The 18486-nt window shown below is 52.4% G+C and overlaps 1 protein-coding gene across 3 annotated transcripts in view; it reads left to right on the top strand.

Moving 5' to 3' along the window:
• CERS4 (ceramide synthase 4) overlaps positions 1–18183 on the top strand; it is a 33759-nt gene extending 15576 nt beyond the window's left edge. For 2 of the 3 annotated variants that reach the window (XM_043466440.1, XM_043466441.1), the window contains exons 2-11: positions 9437–9610; positions 12508–12625; positions 13484–13602; positions 13703–13760; positions 14398–14448; positions 14799–14891; positions 15095–15223; positions 15570–15676; positions 17291–17447; positions 17683–18183. In XM_043466440.1, the coding sequence (XP_043322375.1) occupies positions 9438–9610; positions 12508–12625; positions 13484–13602; positions 13703–13760; positions 14398–14448; positions 14799–14891; positions 15095–15223; positions 15570–15676; positions 17291–17447; positions 17683–17859 (1182 nt within the window). In that variant the 5' untranslated portion in view covers position 9437 and the 3' untranslated portion in view covers positions 17860–18183. Of the gene's footprint in view, positions 1–9102; positions 9252–9436; positions 9611–12507; positions 12626–13483; positions 13603–13702; positions 13761–14397; positions 14449–14798; positions 14892–15094; positions 15224–15569; positions 15677–17290; positions 17448–17682 lie in introns of those variants that run through there. The other variant, XM_043466442.1, reaches the window with a different exon arrangement.
• The last annotated feature ends 303 nt before the right edge of the window (positions 18184–18486 follow it).

Raw genomic sequence — 18486 nt, 5'->3', positions numbered from 1 at the left:
AACAGTAACTACATAACTACATTTTTACTTAGCTCACTCCATCCCAGGCATCATTCCCAACCCCTCCCCCATTGGGGGGGGGGCATTGTTATTGCCATTTTACAGATGGGGCAACTGAAACACAAGTAGTGAGTGAGGTCAATGGCAGGTAAATTGGAGGAATCAAATCCATTGCAAGACCAGCGTGGAGCACTTACAAGCCACCCAACTTCCTGAACCTGTACAGTGGTGCAGCAAAGCAGAAGATCTGGCTGTACCCATTTTTCAGATGGGGCACCTTGAGGCCCAGAGAGGCAGAGGGTCCACAGGGAACAAGCAGAGGAACTGGAGTCCAAAGGAGAAAAAAATGAAAGTTGAGGAGGAGTACCACCCAGAGCCTCGTTCCCGCCTGCCCCTGCAGAGGAGGGCATCTGTTGGAGGAGGGAGTGGAAAAAATGTTTGAGTCTTGCAGGCCATTGATGCCTAGTTACAGCCATACCTGAGCCCCTTCTTCATGTCAGACACTGCCCATGTGTTCCACATGCAGGCTCACTGGCCTGCTTGACCACAGAGCAAGGAGGTGGGTGACTTCTCAGAGTTCAGTGTCTCTTCTTTATCAAGAGAGTGAAGGGGGTGAGTGAATAGACAGACACAGTTTAGAGAAAGGGTTTTTCCAGTAGTCGCGTATGGATGTAAGAATTGAACCACAAAGAAAGCTGAGCACCGAAGAATTGATGCTTTTGAACTGTGGTGTTGGAGAAGACTCTTGAGAGTCCCTGGACTGCAAGGAGATCAAACCAGTCAATCCTAATGGAAATCAATCCTGGATATTCATTGGAAGGACTGATGCTGAAGCTCCTATACTTTGGCAATCTGATGTGAAGAACTGACTCACTGGAAAAGACTCTGATGCTGGAAAAGATTGAAGGCAGGAGAAGGGGACGACAGTGGATGAGATGATTGGGTGGCATCACCAACTCACTGGACATGAGTTTGGGTAAACTCTGGGAGTTGGTGATGGACAGGGAAGCCTAGCGTGCTGCAGTCCATGGGGTCACAAAGAGCTGGACATGACTAAGCAACTGAACTGACTGACTGAGGAGGTCCAAGGGTGAGTCTTCTGCAGTCGGCAGCCCCCTTTGGAAGGGTCTGAGATTTGGAAAGTGCATTTCTGTTCCCCCTTCAGACTTGGGGACCAGACAAGGCTATGCCTGCTTCAGCTGAGAAGACTAGGCTTTGAGGTTGGTCATGCTTCCTTCCTTCTCCAACCCCCCTCTGAAAAATGGCTGTCTAGCCAGCTTCCAACATCATAGTGAATGAGGCAGGGCTGGCAGAGGGTGCTTTAACTGGATCTGAGGTGGGGACAATTGAGAGGTGCCTCCAGGAGGAAGTGGCAATTGAACTGGGTTTTGAAGGATGTGTAGGAGTTTGCCAGACAGATAGGAGAGGTACGTTAGCCTGTGAGGGCTGAGACCTTACTAGTTTTCATCACCATTTTGTGTTCTCATTACTCAGCATGGGACAATAAGTATTAGATGGTCATTCTAGGCAGAGGACAGCATTCGTAAAAGCTGGGGTGTGTGCTGGGAGCAGAGTATATCAGGCAGTGAAAGTGGGCTTTGAGCTGGGGACGTTGGCAGAGCCCTGGGATTATGGGATGCCATTGCTCTTGTGCATTTTCACTTGTCCCCAAAGCTCATCATGACATGCAAGCACCATGGGTGCAGGGACTCAGATCTTGGGTGGGGGAAGAACATGTGGCTGGGGGCCTGGACTTCTGAGTTCTGGCTCCAGCTCTAGCTGGCTGTGGACCTTCCCAGGCTGCCCAGCCCACTTACATCTGTACTGAGGGGTGTTCAGATAGGTGGGAGGGCCCTTGAGAAGGCTATAGATACCCTGTCGTGAATGTAGCTCTTGCTGGGAGGTTGTGTGGGGGTGGGGCCAGAAATTCCAGGCTGGGCGTGTGCACTCATGCCCCTGTGGGTGCATGGGATCAAGCCAAATTTTCCTGTTAGTGAGTTTGTTTATGTGTTTTTTTTTTTTTTTAATGTGTTTTTTTTAACCATTTCTTAAAATTGAAGTGTAGTTAATTTACAATGTTGTGTTAGTTTCAGGTGTATAGGACAGTGATTCAGTTTATATATATGGTTAGTTGCTCAGTCATGTCCAACTCTTTGTGACTCTATGGGCTATAGCCCTCCAGGCTCCTCTGTCCGTGGGATTCTCCAGGCAAGAATACTGGAGTGGGTTGCCATGCCCTCCTCCAGGGGATCTTCCAACCCAGGGATCAAACCCAGTCTCCCGCATTGCAGGGAGATCGTTTACCATCTGAGCCACCAAGGAAGCCCAAGAATACTGGAGTGGGCAGCCTATCCCTTCTCCAGGGCGATCTTTCAGACCCAGGAATCAAACTGGGGTCTCCTGCATTGTAGATGGGTTCTTTACCAGCTGAGCTACCCAGGAAGCAATATATATATATATATATATACATATAATATGCATATATATGTATATATAAATACTTTTTCAGAATTCCTTAAATTCTTTTATATATATATATATATTCTTTTTTAGATTCTTTTCCATTCTGGGTTATTACAAGATATTGATACAATTCCTTGTGGTATACAACTGGTCCTTCTTGTTTATCAATTTCATATTTGTGTGTATAGTTGCTCAGTCATGTCTGACTCTCTGCAACCTCATGGACTGTAGCCCACTAGGCTCCTCTGCCCATGGGATTCTCCAGGCAAGAATGCTGGAGTGGGTAGCCATTCTCCAGGGCATCTTTCTGATCCAGGGATCAAACCCGGTCTCCTGCATTGCAGGTGGATTCTTTACTGTCTGGGCCACCAGGGAAGTAGTGTTATATGTTATATGTTAATCACAAACTCCTAATTTATCTTTTTTAATAGACATCAACCACTTGGGCGGAAGTCCCTCCATCCTCCCATCCATCCGTCTGTTCTGTCTGGGTCTCCTGAACCTTGTGGGTCTAAACTAACCACTGTCACACACCTGTCTTAAGGAAAATTGCACAATAGGAGAGCTGTGAGTTTACTTTTTATTCAGAGTCTTTATATGTGCGCTCAGTCATGTCTGACTCTTTGCAACCCCATGGACTGTAGCCCGCCAGGTTCCTCTGTCCAAGGGATTTTCCAGGAATAGGGGTGTAGGTTGCCTCTTCGAGGGGATCGTCCCAACCCAGGGATCAAACCTGTGTCTCTTGTGTCTCCTGCATTGCCAAGGGGGTTCTTTACCACCGCGCCACCTCAGGGTCTTCACTGAGGACAACAGCTCTGGAGACAGCCACTTGGTAGCTCGGAGTAAACAGCTCGAAAAGAGGTAGGGAGGAGCCAGAATATACATGAATTTTGGGAGGTAAGAAATACATGCAGTCCAGCACACACCTTGGGAAAATATGACTGCCTGTGACAAAGAACAGATAAGATAATCATTTCCGTGCTTTTCTGTGTTTGGGAAGATGCAAGAATCTGAGGTCATTGAAATTCTTCTGGCTATGAGTCTGAACTATCCAGGGACCCTTTTTATCCAAAGCACAGAATGCCTCATCCTGTTTTTCTTCTATCCTGAATTCCCCTGTGGGCGCCCTGCCTGTAGGTTGCGGTTTAACCCTTCGTATAACTGGATGGTGAGCAGCACTCTTTGTTCCCTTTTTTTTTTTTTTTTGGACACTTTGGCCCATCCGTCAGGCTGGGGCCTCTTGGTGTCCCTCCCACCCCAGAGTGTACAGCGGCGGTGGCTGCTGCTCATCACTTCACCGATGCCTGAACTTGAACGCCCTCTGCCATGGTCTTTGGGCTGACTGCTCATGTACACTTCCTCCCTGGGGGATTTCATCCATTACCTGCCCCAACCCCGGAGGAGCTCCAGCCAAATCCGTGGCCTTGGGGACATCCAAGGCATGCCCCTCCCCCTTGTCACCAAACCCAACTCCTGCCTCCCAAATCCACTGTCTACTGAAAAAAAAAAAAAATGCACAACCTAAAAGTGGAAATTATGTTTTACCCTGTGGACATTCTGAGGACTTCAAGCCCAGAGAGAGCCTCTCAGATAGCTCTGAGGGAGTGCTCTGAAGAGATGAGGCAGGAATCAGGATATATAGGAGTGTCTGCAACAAAGACCAGGTAGTCGGAACTTCGAAAGATTACTGCTAGTTAAAACCAGGGTTTCCCTGCTGGTCTAGTGGTTTAAGAATCCACCTGCCAATGCAGGGGACACGAGTTCAACCCCTGATCCAGGGAGATTACATGTGCCAGAGGGCAACTGGGCAGGTGCCCCACCATGACTGAAGCCCATGCTCCATAACAAGAGAAGCCAAAACAATGGGTCCTAGATGTTTTTGAAGGCAGATATTTTAATCTGCACAGAGGAGGGACGCACAGCATGAAAGCGCAGCTCACTGCATTTTCTCAGCCAGAATACCACATGCATCAAGAGACAGGACATTCCAACCCCCAGCAACCTCTCTTGGCCCCTCTGATCCCTGCCTGCTCCTAAGAGTAACCCCTCTTACCTGGCAATGTGAGGGGGGAGAAATAATGCCCCCCTTAACGACATCTGCATCCTAATCCCGGAACCTGGGGGTACATGCTACCCCTTGTGGCAAAGGGAGACCGAGCTTGCAGGTGGAATTAAGGTTGCTAGTTGGTGGGTCTTGGGGCGGCGGGGGATGTAGTAGCTTCTCCTGGGTGGGCCCCTATTCTGGCCTCCAAAGCCACTTCCTGTCTGGGAATCCACACCCCCCCACCCCCACCCCGCCCTTGCCATCCCACGCAAAATAAAACTGAGGGCCATAAAACTCCCAGACTTCACAAGATCAAGTGGAAAATGGTACAGCCATTCCAGAATGCAGTTTGGTAGTTGCTCATCAAGGAAAATATGCAGCGAAAGTAGAAAAGTGAAAGTGTCAGTCACTCTGTCCTGTCCGATACTTTGCGACCTCATGGATTCAGGCAAGAATACTGGAATGGGTTGCCATTCATTTTTCCAGGGGATCCTCCTGACCCAGGGCTCAAACCCAGATCTCCTGCATTGCAGGCAGATTCTTTACAGTCTGAACCACTAGCGAAGCCCAAGTATGACCAGGTAATTCCACTCCTCCAGACAGACCCAGGAGACAGGAAGACGTCGATTCACACAAGACTGGGACGTGAATGTTCTGAACAGTTTTGCTTTTAACTACCCCAAACTGAATGCATCTCAGATGCCCACCAACAAGTGAATGATAGACTTGCTTGGTGGTCCAGTGGTTGATTCGATCCCTGATCTGGGAGGATCCCACATACTTCGGAGCAACTAAGTCCATGGGCCACATCTACTGAAGCCCACGGGCCCTAGAGCCCGTGCTCCTCAACAAGAGAAGCCACTGCAATAAGAAGCCTGTGTACTGCAGTTAGAGAGTAGCCCCGGGTCGCCACAACTAGAGAAAAGCCCGCATGCAGCAACAAAGACCCAGTGTAGCCAAAAAAATAAATATAACAAATACATTTAATCAATAATAAGTAAAAGTTAAAAAAACAAGTGAATGACAACCAACTGCGGTATATTCATTTAGTGGGGCTTCCCTGGTAGCTCAGATGGTAAAGAATGTGCCTGCAATGTGGGATCCCTGGGTTCAATCCCTGGGTTGGGAGAAGGGAATGGCAACCCACTCCAGTATTCTTGCCTGGAGAATCCCATGGATCGAAGAGCCTGACAGGCTAACAGTCCATGGGGTCACAAAGAGTCGGACACGAGTGAGCAACTTTCACTGTTCATTTAGTACCAGCAATTTGAGAATTGAAGCTACTGAACTTGCAACAACAGAGGTAAATCTTGAAAATATTATACAAGTGAAATAAGCCAGACACAAGTGAAGGAAGGGCGACACAGAGATGGGGTTTGTGATTCCATTTATATGAAGCTCTGGAACAGACAAAAGTAACCCCCAGTGGGGGGCGGGAAAAAACTGGAGCAGAGGTTCCCTTTGGCCGGTGGAGATGGAGGTTGACTGAGAAGGGGCTGAGGGAGAGAGAGAACCTGATGGAGGGACGGGAATGTTTGTGGCTGGAGGTTGGTTTCCATAGGTGCGTGTATTGGTCAAAACTCAGCAATTGTGAACTTAGTGCTGATGCATTGTGCTCTAGTAAATTTTACCTTCAAAGAAAAAAAACACATAAGTCAATATTGAACTCTAGTTAATGATCTGCATGCTGAAATATTTAAGGGTGATGTGACTTGACGTCAGCTAGTTTTTTAAAATATTTATTGAAGCATGGCACTAGTGGTGATGGCAAAGAATCCACCTGCCAGTGCAGGAGATGCAAGAAACTTGGGTTCAGTCCCTGAGCTGGAAGGATCCCCTGGAGGAGGAAATGGCAACCCACTCCAATATTCTTGACTGGAAAATTCCCCGGGCGGGGGAGCCTGGTAGGCTACCGTCCACGTGGTCGCAAAGACTCAGGGCACGTGGTTGATCTTCAGTGTTGTGTTAGTTTCAGACACACAGCACAGTTATGCACTCGATTCTTTTTTAGATTCTTTTCCACTACAGGTTACTACAAGAAATTGAGTAGAGTTCCCTGTGCTATTCAATAGGTCCTTGTTGGTTATCACTTTTATATATAGTAGTATGTACATTTTAACCCCAAACTCTTAATTTATTCCTCCCCCTAAGCTGCTTATTTTGTGGTTTTCTGTTTGCTTTTAATGCAAATTACTTTATTATTAATAGTATACCAATTTTATACTAATATCACAGGATTTTACAATTTAACAAATAGTTATAAAAGTACATTTAGAAAAGAAATGCCAAAGCATTAAAAGGTAAGATAAAAAGACAGCAAATCAAGACGTGGTAATGGTGTAAAGATGGAAATGTAGATAAGTGCAATGGAAGAGAAAATTCCATAAATAGATTTCTAAATATAATAACTTTTTAAAAGCTAAAACACTTACTGAAACAAGATAGGAAAGATGAGTTACTAAGGGGTACTTAAAGAACAAATTGAGAAAAAAATTCTGATTCCCAGCTTAGTTGTCCCAGCCAAATAAACTCTAAGTCTTAAATACACCCGTATATGTATGTGCATATATAAAATAACATTGTAGAAATTGTAGTAATAAAAGTAGAATATGTATTAAATTGGAGGGTAAATCACAATCTCTGAAGCAGCAGATAAAATCTTGAGAATAAGTCTTTTTTAAAAAATCATATTATTTAATCTTGAAAAAAGTAAGGTGTTTGTCGCTCAGTCATGTCCAAATTTCTGTGACCCCATGGACCCCAAAGCCCGCCAGTTCCTCTGTTCATGGGATTTACCAGGCAAAAATATGGAGTGGGTTGCCATTTCCTCCTCCAAGGGGTCGTCCCAGCTCAGGGATGGAACCCAAGTTTCTTGCATCTTCTGTATTGGTAGGTGGATTCTTTACCACTAGCACTATAGTCTGAACCTGGGTCTCCTGCATTGCAGGCAGATTCTTTAACATCTGAGCCACCAGGGAATGTTGTCTTAAGATTAAAACAACATTAAGAGGAGCTGATTCTTTTGTTGGTTCTCTGCTGTCATAGACTTTGGGGTGATAAAAGTTCTCCTGGGCTGAGGAAGAAGCAACGCTGTGGTCCCCCAGCTGTTTTTTGAAGTCCACCCAGAAATGCACTGGTGGGTGGATAGAGGGATGGGTGGATGCATGGACAGATGTGTTATAAAGCAACAGAGCAAAACACGAATGGTGGAGCCTAGTGGTGGGTATATAGACACTCACTGTAAATTTGACTTTTCTGTAAGATGTTGGAGGAAATCATCTGATTCCTCCTCACAGTCTGCAGACCCTGCGTGACCTGCCCCCACCCCCTTCCTGCCCTCACCTCCTCCCACTCTCTCCCCTTGCCCACTCTGCTCCAGCCACAAAGGAATCCTTGCTGGTCCTCCCTTGCTCAGTGTTGCTCAGTCCTGCCTCAGGGCCTTTGCACCTGCCACTCTGGAAAGTCCCTCCCAGCCCCCTCCCACCACTACTACCCACTTCTGCACATTCCCAAGGCTTCCTCATCTCTAGGTCTCAGTTCAGATGGTGTTTCCTTAGAGACTTTCCATGATAAATCACGTCACCGTGTTTCTACCAGGCCCCATCACGACGTGTTGTCTCATTTATATATGAATCTATTTACTTGGGGGCCGGCTGCTTCCCCCTGCTGGGCTGTGAGCTTCATGGGGACAGGAATGTGTCTGCTTTGTTCCCTGCTGTGTCTCCAGCATCCAGCCTCAGGCTCTGGCATGTATAAGCCACTCAGAGAACATCTCATGGATGGATGGGTGGATAGGTAGGTAGACAGATGGGTGGATGAATGGATGGATGAGTGAACAGGTGGGTGGATGAACAGATGATAGATGAGTTGATGGATGGGTAGATAGCTGGATGCAAAGATGTAAAGGTGGGCAGGCACATGGCTGGCTAGCTGAACAGATGAATAGGTGGGTGGAGGGATGGATAGATGAGTAGATGGACAGTGGGTGGGTAGACGGATGAACAGACAGGTAGATAGACAGGTGGGTATGGATGTGTGGACAGGTGGATGGATGGATGGGATGATGGACAAGTAGATGGGTGAATGGATGGATGGATGAACTCATACAAGTACAGGTGGGCAAGCAAATGATATGGCTGGATGGATGAATAGTTGAATAGGTGGACTGAACAGATGAGTAGATGGATGGGTGGTCTGATGAATGGATGGATGGATGGATGAACAGACTTCTCAAGTGGGGACCAGTATGGGGATTGGACACTTGTTTTAAATCTTGGGAACCAGAGAAGCTATTTGGGCTCCTCAGGACAGCTGGGCCCCACAGCAGCTCCCCAGCAGCTCTTGGTGGAAAGCTGGCCCACCCTGACCATTGTTCCATTATCTGGCAGCAAGCTCGGTCAGACTGTAGGCACTCTTGCCCAGCCGTGGCCAAGAGAAAGTGAGTGAGACAGCTGACATTCACAACTCAAGGAGAGTCCATGCGTGGAAGGATGGCCAGGGAGGGAATTGTGGATTCCTTAAATCTTTCATCTTTGGGCTGTTTCAGAGGAACCTCCCTGCAATGACAGAAAACCTTCCCGGCTGCTCGAGAGCTCAAGGTCATCACCCTAATCAGTCCCTCCCTCCTGGCTGCCTTTCTCATGTCTATAAAGTACAGCATAATAACTACCATGACGAGCTGCATTTAAGGGTCAGCAGTCACCGGGCTAAGCACTTTGTGCACCTGATGAAGCTGGGCTGCGAGGTGGGTATTGCCTTCCCAGTTTTACATATGAACTTGAGATTCAGAGAGGTCAGGTCATTTGCCTGAGGACACATAGCCCAAGTCTATCCTTCACACTGGCTCTAACAAACTCCAGGTTGCCCGGTCCTCCCACTCAACGTGTCCCGTGTGCCGAGCTGTCCACTTACTGGACCCTGTGTCCGCAGGATGTGGTCCAGCCTGAATGACTGGCTGTGGCATGAGAGGTTCTGGCTCCCCCCGAACGTCTCATGGGCTCAACTGGAGGACCGCGATGGCCTGGTCTTCCCCCACCCCCGGGACACGCTGATGGCTGTGCCCCTGGCGCTGGCCCTGGTGGTCGTTCGCTTCACCTTCGAGAGGTAAGTGACTGCGACGCCCACCCTGCGCTCTCCCATCTGCAGGATCGCATCGTCACGTGTCCCTGGAGGGAGCCTGGCTCTGAGTCAAAGTGCTCTTCTGGCTCCATCCTGCCCCCCACCCCAGCTACTGCCACCCATATTCTGAGGGTCTCAGAGGCCCAGGACATGGGCTGCAGGTTTCTGGGAATGCCAGCATCTCGGAAAACAAGTGGGGACCATGGCGGGGGGATGCTCTTGCTTGCTTTCCTGACCTGGGATGGGTCTGCAGAGGCCATTCAGTAAGTGAAGGAACTCCCACCCCCCACTCCCTCGTCCTTCCTTCCTGTTTGGGTACCTCTCCTGCCTCCCCAGCGCCCGCTCCCCCACCACCACCCTTCCCTCCTTGTTCCTTCCAACACCTTCCCTTTGATCTCCTTTGTAGCCAAAGGAAGGGCTAAGGTACTCCAGCCCCCACTTTGGGACCCTCCTCCACTCACCTCCTGCAGCCGGGCCCCTGGTCCCTGAGTGTATGCCAAATGCCCAGGTTCTTGGTGCCCTCCTGGTTTCTCAGACCCATGGATTTTCAGTTATTTCTCATGCAATCCATTCACTGCCCCAGACTGCAGTTCTTCCTCTTTCCCTGGCTGTCCGTCTCCTGGGTCCCTTCCCTCTGGGCCACGCTCCACTACCTGACTTGCGCTGTGGTCGCAGCTCCCACCTCTGCCCGGCCCCCACGGCCCAGCCCCACAAGGTTTGCCCCCCTCAGTTTCCCCCTCGGTGCCCAGGGGCCCCTCCCGCTCCCCTTCCTCCATAGCTCACGTGTGATTTCAGATCCCCCACCTTTTTCTAAAAAATATTTATGATCTTCGCTGTGGGATGTGGTATCTTTAGTTCCAGCATGCAGGACCTTTTAGCTGTGGCATGTGGGATCTAGTCCCCTGACCAGGGGTTGAACCTGGGTCCCCTGCATTGGGAGCATGGAGTCTCGGCCACTGGACTGCCAGGGCAGTCCCAGGTCCCCAGCCTTCTTTGCAACCCCCTGGGCTTTCTACACCTTGCCTGTCCCACTCACAAGGAGCTTCCTGGAGTCAGGGCTGCCGGGACACAGGATATGGGGAAGCCAGGGCCCATTCTTTGACATTATATTTACCAGACACCCCTGCTCTGAGCAATTCAGCCCTGATGGCCACCCGATGAAGTGGTACTGTTATTATCCCCATTTTACAGAAGAGGAAATGGAGGCACAGAGAGGTTAAGTGACCTGCCTGAGGTCACACAGCAGGTAGGTCATCTAGGATAAGGTCATCCCCCTTTGCCTGAGGGATTTTGGGAGGCCCAATTCAGCCAGGCCTTGAAGGCTGGGTCTGTTTTCTCACCTATTTAGCCAAGGGCTCCAGCTGAGATGGGCATGTTAACTCCTCCCAAAGATATCCCTTGCTTTTCTAAAGGGCAATGGGGTTGGAAGTAGCTTTTCTGGGGTCAAACACAGGCAGAGGTTTTCCCCATTAAGGGAAAGTGGATCCTGGGCCTGCCTTTCACTTGCTGCGTCACCTGGGGTGGACCTCTGGCCTTTCTCAGCCTCAGTTTGCCTATCAGGACAATGGGAACAATAGTAATAGGGTTAAGTGAGCCAGGACACAGGTGGACTTAGACACATGCTTTGGCAGATCGTAAGTTTTCAACAAAGGGCAGTCATGGGACCTCTCTAGTGGTCCAGTGCTTAGGAGCCCACGGTTCAGCTGCAGAGGGCCGGGGTTCCGTCCCTTGTTGGGGAACTAGGATCCAGCATGACCTGAGGCACAGCCAAAAAAAAACCATGGCAGTCATGTCGCATTCCTGCCTCCTCCCTCCCTGCCTCCCAGCAGGAGTGAGTCTGGAATGAGTCCCTTGTTGAGCTGCCCTAAACCTGTTTCCCCCAATGAAAGGTGGTATTGATATGGTGTACATGCCCTTTGGTCCTGACCCTGGTCTTGGAGGCCCCCTTGTGGGCACTGTGGTGATTGCCTCACCAGGGTCCCAGCTCCTCCAAATGTCCACGAGGGAGGAGGGGATGCTGGGAGGGAGGAGGCCTGAGAAGGAGCAGACCTGCTCCTGCCTATGGGGGACCCACAGCCAGGCGGTGGGGGGGAGCGCATATCAGAACTCAGGCAGTGAGGGGCTGCTCATCCCTGCCTTGGGATGGCGTGAAGGTGCCTGCTGTTCAGTCCCTAAGCCATATCCAACTCTGCCACCCCATGGACTGCAGCATGCCAGGCTTCCCTGTCCTTCACTATGTCCCGGAATTTGCTCAGACTCATGTCCATTGAGTCGATGATGCCATCCATCCATCTCATCCTCTGCATCCCCCTTCTCCTTCTGCCTTCAATCTTTCCCCGCATCAGGGTCTTTTCCATTGATTCAGCTCTTCACATCAGGTGGCCAAACTATTGGAGCTTCAGCATCAGTCCTTTCAATGAATATTCAGGATTGAATTCCTTTAGGATTGACTGGTTTGATCTCCTTGCTGTCCATGGGACTCTCAAGAATCTTCTCAAGCACCGCGATTCCAAAGCATCAATTCTTCAACGCTCAGCCTTCTTTACAGTCCAACTCTCACATCCAAAGGTGCCTGGGTACCACCAGAGTTGATCATCTCACATCCTGGAGACCAATCCAACTGCCTTTTAAAAAAATTTTTGGCCATACTCTGAGGCATGTAAGACCTTAGTACCCATACCAGAGATCAAACCTATGCCCCCACCATTGGAAGGTGGAGTCCTAACCACTGGACCACCAAGGAAGCCCCCCACCTGCCTTTCTTAGGTTGTACCCATTGCAACAGCCAGGCCACCCACTGCAGGCTCCCAAACTGCAGCCTGGCCCCAATTACCCCCATTTCCCCACCTGGACTGACAAGCTTTGTCTCCTTCCACACCCAGATTCGTTGGCCTGCCCCTGAGCCGGTGGCTGGGCGTGCGGAACCAGACCAGGAGGCCAGCGAAGCCCAATGCCACGCTGGAGAAGTACTTCTTAATGAAAGGGCGGAAACCCACAGAGGTGAGATCCATGACCCTCTCCTCCATCCCCGTCAGCCTGCTTGGGTGCCCTGGGGGTAGCTCTGGAAGGGGTGCAAGAAAACCCCCACCCCCAACCCCTGAATCCCAAGGCCCATCAGCCTGTGAGCAGGACTGGGTTTTGGTTTTTATTCTTATTCTTGGCTGCGCTGGTTCTTTTGTTGCTATGCACAGGCTTTCTCTGCTTGTGGTGAGTGGAGGGAGGGCTGCTCTCTAGTTGCAGTGTGCAGGCATCTCGTTGTTTTGGCTTCTCTCATGGTGGAGCACGGGCTTTAGGGCACACGGGCTTTAGGGCACTCGGGCTTTAGGGCACACGGGCTTTAGGGCACTCGGGCTTTTGGCAAATGGGTCTGGTGGCCCTGAGGCATGTGGAATCTTCCTGGACCAGGGACTGAACCTGTGTTCCCTGTGTTGGCCGACGGATTTTTAACTGTTAGACCACTAGGGAAGTCCCAGGGCTGGGTTTTTATAAGGCCTGTTTTGGGGGGTTCCACCCTATGGACTTCCCCATGGCCCAGCAGTAACAAATCCACCTGCCAATGCAGGAGACTTGGGTTCAATCCCTGGGTTTGGGAAGATTCCCTGGAGGAGGAAATGGCAACCCACTCCAGTATTCCTGCCTGGAGAATCCCAAAAGAGTCGGACATGACTGAAGTGACTGAATACGCACACAGCATCCTGTGAAATCCCCTATTCCCCTATCAACATAGGTAGACCACCCCACAGGTGAGGTTTAGGACCACGGCGTGGAGACGGGGTATGCAGAGCTGGGTTCTGACTGTCCTGGGACAGTGGTGGGAGGCCACCTCTGTGACCCTGGCCCCCATCACCCGCTCTCCAGTCCCAGATGAACCTCCTGGCCAGCCAGTGTGGCCTCACGCTGCGGCAGACTCAGTGCTGGTTCCGGAGACGCCGGAATCAGGACCGGCCCTGCCTGACCAAGAAGTTCTGTGAGGCCAGGTAAGCCCAGGGTGGGGCTGGTGAGGGGGTGTCTGGGGGTGCAGTGAGGGGGGATCTGCTCCTTTGGCAGCTGCTTCATGGGTTCCCTCCCCACCTGCAGCTGGAGGTTTGCCTTCTATCTGTGCTCCTTCATCAGTGGAACCATGGTTCTTTATCACGTGAGTGTACCTGATGGCTTACCTGCCGTGTATCCCACAAGCTCCTACTATGTGCTGGGCCCAGATTGGATTGGGGAGGGGTGTGTGGGGCTCGGGCAGATGGGGAAACATGCAAAGGCACAGGGAGGGCGGAAGGAACGTGGCAAGGTGATGGTGAATGTTCACTTGATGGGTGGCCTGTTGAGGACCTACTGTGTGTCGGGGCTGGGGATTCTGAATAACAAACCTCTGGTGTACAGCGAGAGGGCCTTCCAGGTGGCACCAATGGTAAGAACCTACTTGCCAATGCAGGAGACATAAGAGATGCGGGTCCAATCCCTGGGCCAGGAAGATCCCCTGGAGGAGGGCACGGCAACCCACTCCAGTATTCTTGCCTGGAGAATGCCATGGACAGAGGGGCCTGGTGGACTACAGTCCATGGGGTCACAAAGGGTTAGACACAACTGAAGTGACTTAGCACACACACACTCCTGCGCACCCCCGACAGTGAGGGCAGAGCTGTAGTTGACCCAAAACAGCCAGCCTGAGTGTGAGCAGCACGTTGAGAACCCAGGAGCCCGGGAGGAGGACCCAGGCCTGGGGTGGGAGTTTTGGGTGCTAACCTTTGGACATCCTCAGACTCCCCCCGTCCCTGCAGGAGTCGTGGCTGTGGACGCCGGTCACGTGCTGGGAAAATTACCCGCATCAGGTGAGCGCCAGGGGGTGTTTGGAGGCTGGTGGGAAGATCAGCATGGTCAGAGTTCCTGTGGTCACAGGCAGGAGAGCCAAAGCTGGACATCCTACCATCATTCTCCTCTGAGTCCCACTCTAGTTTTTGGCTCCCTTGTGGAATAGAGAGGGGCCAGGAGTCAGGACACTTGGAGCAGGAAACCACAAAACCACTGCCTTGGTTACCTCTACGGACAGGGAGCTCATGCCTTCCTCACTCATTGGGAGTCATGTGTGGGGGGTTTGAGCAAATGGGGAGGGCCCTGCCCCATACCCCATGCCCTGTGGGCGCCTCCACTCCCCACAGCTAACCTTGCACCCCTGCCACAGCCCATGAAGCCAGGCCTGTACCACTGGTACCTCTTGGAGCTGAGTTTCTACATCTCTCTGCTGATGACACTGCCCTTTGACACCAAGCGCAAGGTGAGGTCAGGCCAAGAGTCTGGATGGGGAAGTGATGCCCTGGGATGATTATGACCCAGTTCCAGGTGGGGCCTTATCCCACACTCCAAGAACCTTGACGCCTCAGGGAGGTGGCATGGTACCCATCCTCCAAGCAACCCCCCTGGGAGGGCCTGCTCCAGCCACCCAGCGTCATCCCGGCGGTGACCGTCTCTCTCACACAGGACTTCAAGGAGCAGGTGATCCATCACTTCGTGACCATCATCCTGATCAGCTTCTCCTATAGCTTGAATCTGATGCGCATCGGCTCCCTGGTGCTGCTGCTGCATGACTCCTCCGATTACCTGCTGGAGGTGGGCTGGGCCCAGCCTGACCCCTTCTGGCTTCCACCGCCCCCCACCCCCCACCCTCCCACGTGCCCCTGGGGTTGAGGTCCCACCCACTGTCTGCAGGGAGCTGAGGGCCCCACCCCATGTCTGCCTTCAGGGAGCTGAGGCACCACTCCCTGGCAGTCTCCAGAGAGGTCAGGCCCCCACCCCGTCACCCCTGCAGATCACACCTGTCTAGGCAGTTCCTAGAGATGAAACCCTGCCCCAACTCACCTGGCCCAGCCCCGGGGCACTTTTTCCCTGGGAGGAGGCCCCGCCATTTCTTGGCCCTGCCCTTCCCACGTCTATTTCTCTCTGCCGCCCTCCCCAGGCCAGTAAATTGTTCAACTACACACACTGGCGGCGCCTGTGCGACACTCTGTTCATCATCTTCTCGCTGGTTTTTTTCTACACTCGCCTTGTGCTCTTCCCCACCCAGTGAGTCAGCCCTTCCGCGGTGGGGGGTGGGGGGTGGAGGTGGCTGAGATACGGGTCTGCCTCACCGTCGGTTCTTGGGTTCCCCAATCCAGGGAACTGGGGTTGTTGGCCTGGAGGCTTCTAGGAGGAGGCAGGGAAAGGGGTTTCCAACACAGGACACAGCCTATGCAAAGGCCCAGAGGTAGGCAAACAGAGCATTGGGCTTAGTTATCATCAGCCCCGGGTGCCTGGAACATGGACTGGGAGACCGGGTCGGGTCCCCGTTTGGTCAGGTCTTTGCCTGGGAATTTGCTGAGCCTCCCACCTCCCTCCTCTTTCACACCAGCAGAGGGAACAGTGGGAAGGTCCTGTGGAGCTGACACTGGTGGATGCAGAAGTATAATAGGCAAACAAGTCGGCTACAGAATATGTGCAGCAGTGATTGTGCTAAAGAGAAGAAAAGTCAGGAAGAGCATAGGAACTGCGTGGAGAGTTGGAGTTAAGGTGGTCGGAGAAGGCCTCACTGACAGCATTCATAGAGGCAGGACCGTGTGCAGCATGTTGGAAGAATAGATAGAAGACCCCTGTGGCGGAAGCAGAGGGAGAGAGGGAGGAAGTGAAGGCAGAGCATGATGGACAGAGTATGCAGGGCTTTGGGGAGAAATTGGGTCTTTATCCCGAGGCAGGTGGGAGCCCTGAGTAGAGGACTGGAGGGACCAGATGTGAGTTCTCACATGCTCCCTCTGGCGGCTGCAGGGGGAATAGCTGGTAGGAGGCTGGGGCTGAAGCTGAGGGCCAGGCCCAGATGACAGCACTGGTCCAGGTAGCCAATGATGGGGCAGGACCAGGGCAGGTGAGAGAAGTGTGTGAGCTCAAGGAGATGACTCAAGGGTTATGAGACGGGAATGGGGTCAGAGTTGCTGCTTGAAGAACAGGAGCTTAGCTGTGACTGTGCTGGGTTTAAGGGGCTGGCAACACCCCCAGTCACCACCACAGCCACCGAAAAGTGGAGGAAGCGGTGGACACTAGCCTGGGATCCTGGGGAGAGGGGTAAATGTTCAGTGTTTCCATCCACGAGACTGGATGGGGTCACCGGAGACCAGGTGTTGACAGAGAGGCCCAATTCTGGGGTTGCAGGTCAGGGGAGCCTGCAGAGGAGATGGAGAGGGAGCAGTCATGAAGTGGGGACCTGGGAGTGTGGGTCCCTGAAGGCTCAAGGGGAAAGAGCAGGTGGCAGGGCCAGCCAGGTGCCTCTGCTCTCTGATCAAGGCAGGTCACTGATGACCCTACAGCTGATCTGGGTGGAGGTGGCAGCGGGGGAAATGACGGGAGCCTGAGAAGGTGTGAAAGGACCACCCAGGAGAGCTACTGGGACACTAAGCTCCCCCTTGGGGTTCATGCTTGTGGCTAGCCAGTCAGCCAGCTTGTGCATTCTGTGAGTTTAATATAATCAGGTGAGGGGATGACTAAACTGCCCAACTGAAGAGCACAGGCATTATTCTTTGGTGGGAGAAGGGTAATGGGGAGCCATAGAAGGTTCTAGAGCAAGGAAGGTCATGCACGTTAGGAGATTCCCAGGACTGGGTGCTACAGCAGCCAGTAAAGGCCTGCCTCTCCCTCCCGCCCACCCCGTAGGATCCTCTATACCACGTACTATGAGTCCATTGCCAACCTGGGCCCCTTCTTCGGCTACTACTTCTTGAACATACTTCTGGTGGTTCTACAGTTACTGCATGTGTTCTGGTCTTGCCTCATCCTCCGCATGATCTACAGCTTCATAAAGAAAGGCCAGGTAGGGAGTCTGGTGGTTAAGACTCCATGCTGCCAATGCAGGGGGCACAGGTTCAACCTCTGGTCGGGGGAACTAAGATCCCCTGTGCGGTGCTTGGGGCCAAAAAAAAGTTAATTAATTAATTAATAAATTTTTAAAAAGGAATGAAAGACCAGGTAGGGTCGGGGTGGTGCTGGCTAGCGGCATGCCTTCCTGGGGCCCCAGCCAAGCCAGTTCCCTGCCTCCTCTTCCCCAGATGGAGAAGGATGTTCGCAGTGACGTGGAGGAGTTAGACTCCAGCGATGGGGAGGCGGCCGAGGAGTGTCCTCAGATGAAGAACGGGGCGGCGCCGCGGCCCGGAGCAGCCCCCACTGACGGCCCTCGGAGCCGGGCAGCCGGTCGCATGGCCAACGGGCACACACCAGACACGTAGCCGGCCAGAGGACTGGCCGCGAGGGGGCTGCCCCAGCGCCGGGCAGCTCCGATCTGTGGGGCAGCTGGACTGGGGGATCTCGGGCAGACTTTGTGGAGACGGGGAGGGCCCCAGGTGGGTGGGGCTGATGATCAGTCTCCAGCCCCTTCCTTCAACCCACCCTCCCGCCTTCTCTGAGCAACCGACGGAGCTGCGGGAAGGGAGGAGGGGCGGCGAGCAGCTACACGGACGCTGCAGCCCGCCAGCGCCACCTGCAGGCTGCAGCCTGGCAACTGTGAAGAGCCCCGGGCCGAAAGGGGTCCAATAAACCTTGACCGGAACCAGCTTCTCTGCCTGAGAGCTTGTGTCCCCCTTACAGCTCCTCATCCATCCCCAGAGGCCCCAAGGCAGCCCGGACTTGCGTACCCCACCAGTGGGACCTTCAATGCCACCCCAAGACACATGCTCACCCCTTGGGGACCCAGACTGCAAGCAGTGCGTAGGGACCCCCTTGGGTGAGTCCCCGACTCCCAGCCAGCGCCTGAGCCAAGCCATCTCCTCCCACACCAGGGCAGCCCTGCATTAGCTCCTCACAGACCCTGAATACAGATGAGCAGGTACTGAGCTCAGACAGGTGGAGTCCTTTGC

The sequence above is a fragment of the Cervus canadensis genome, chromosome 4, assembly GCF_019320065.1.
Source record: "Cervus canadensis isolate Bull #8, Minnesota chromosome 4, ASM1932006v1, whole genome shotgun sequence".
NCBI classification, from domain to species: Eukaryota; Metazoa; Chordata; class Mammalia; order Artiodactyla; family Cervidae; genus Cervus; species Cervus canadensis.
The sequence above is the reverse complement of the archived record's forward strand: the minus strand, read 5'-3'. Positions and strand labels throughout refer to the sequence as shown.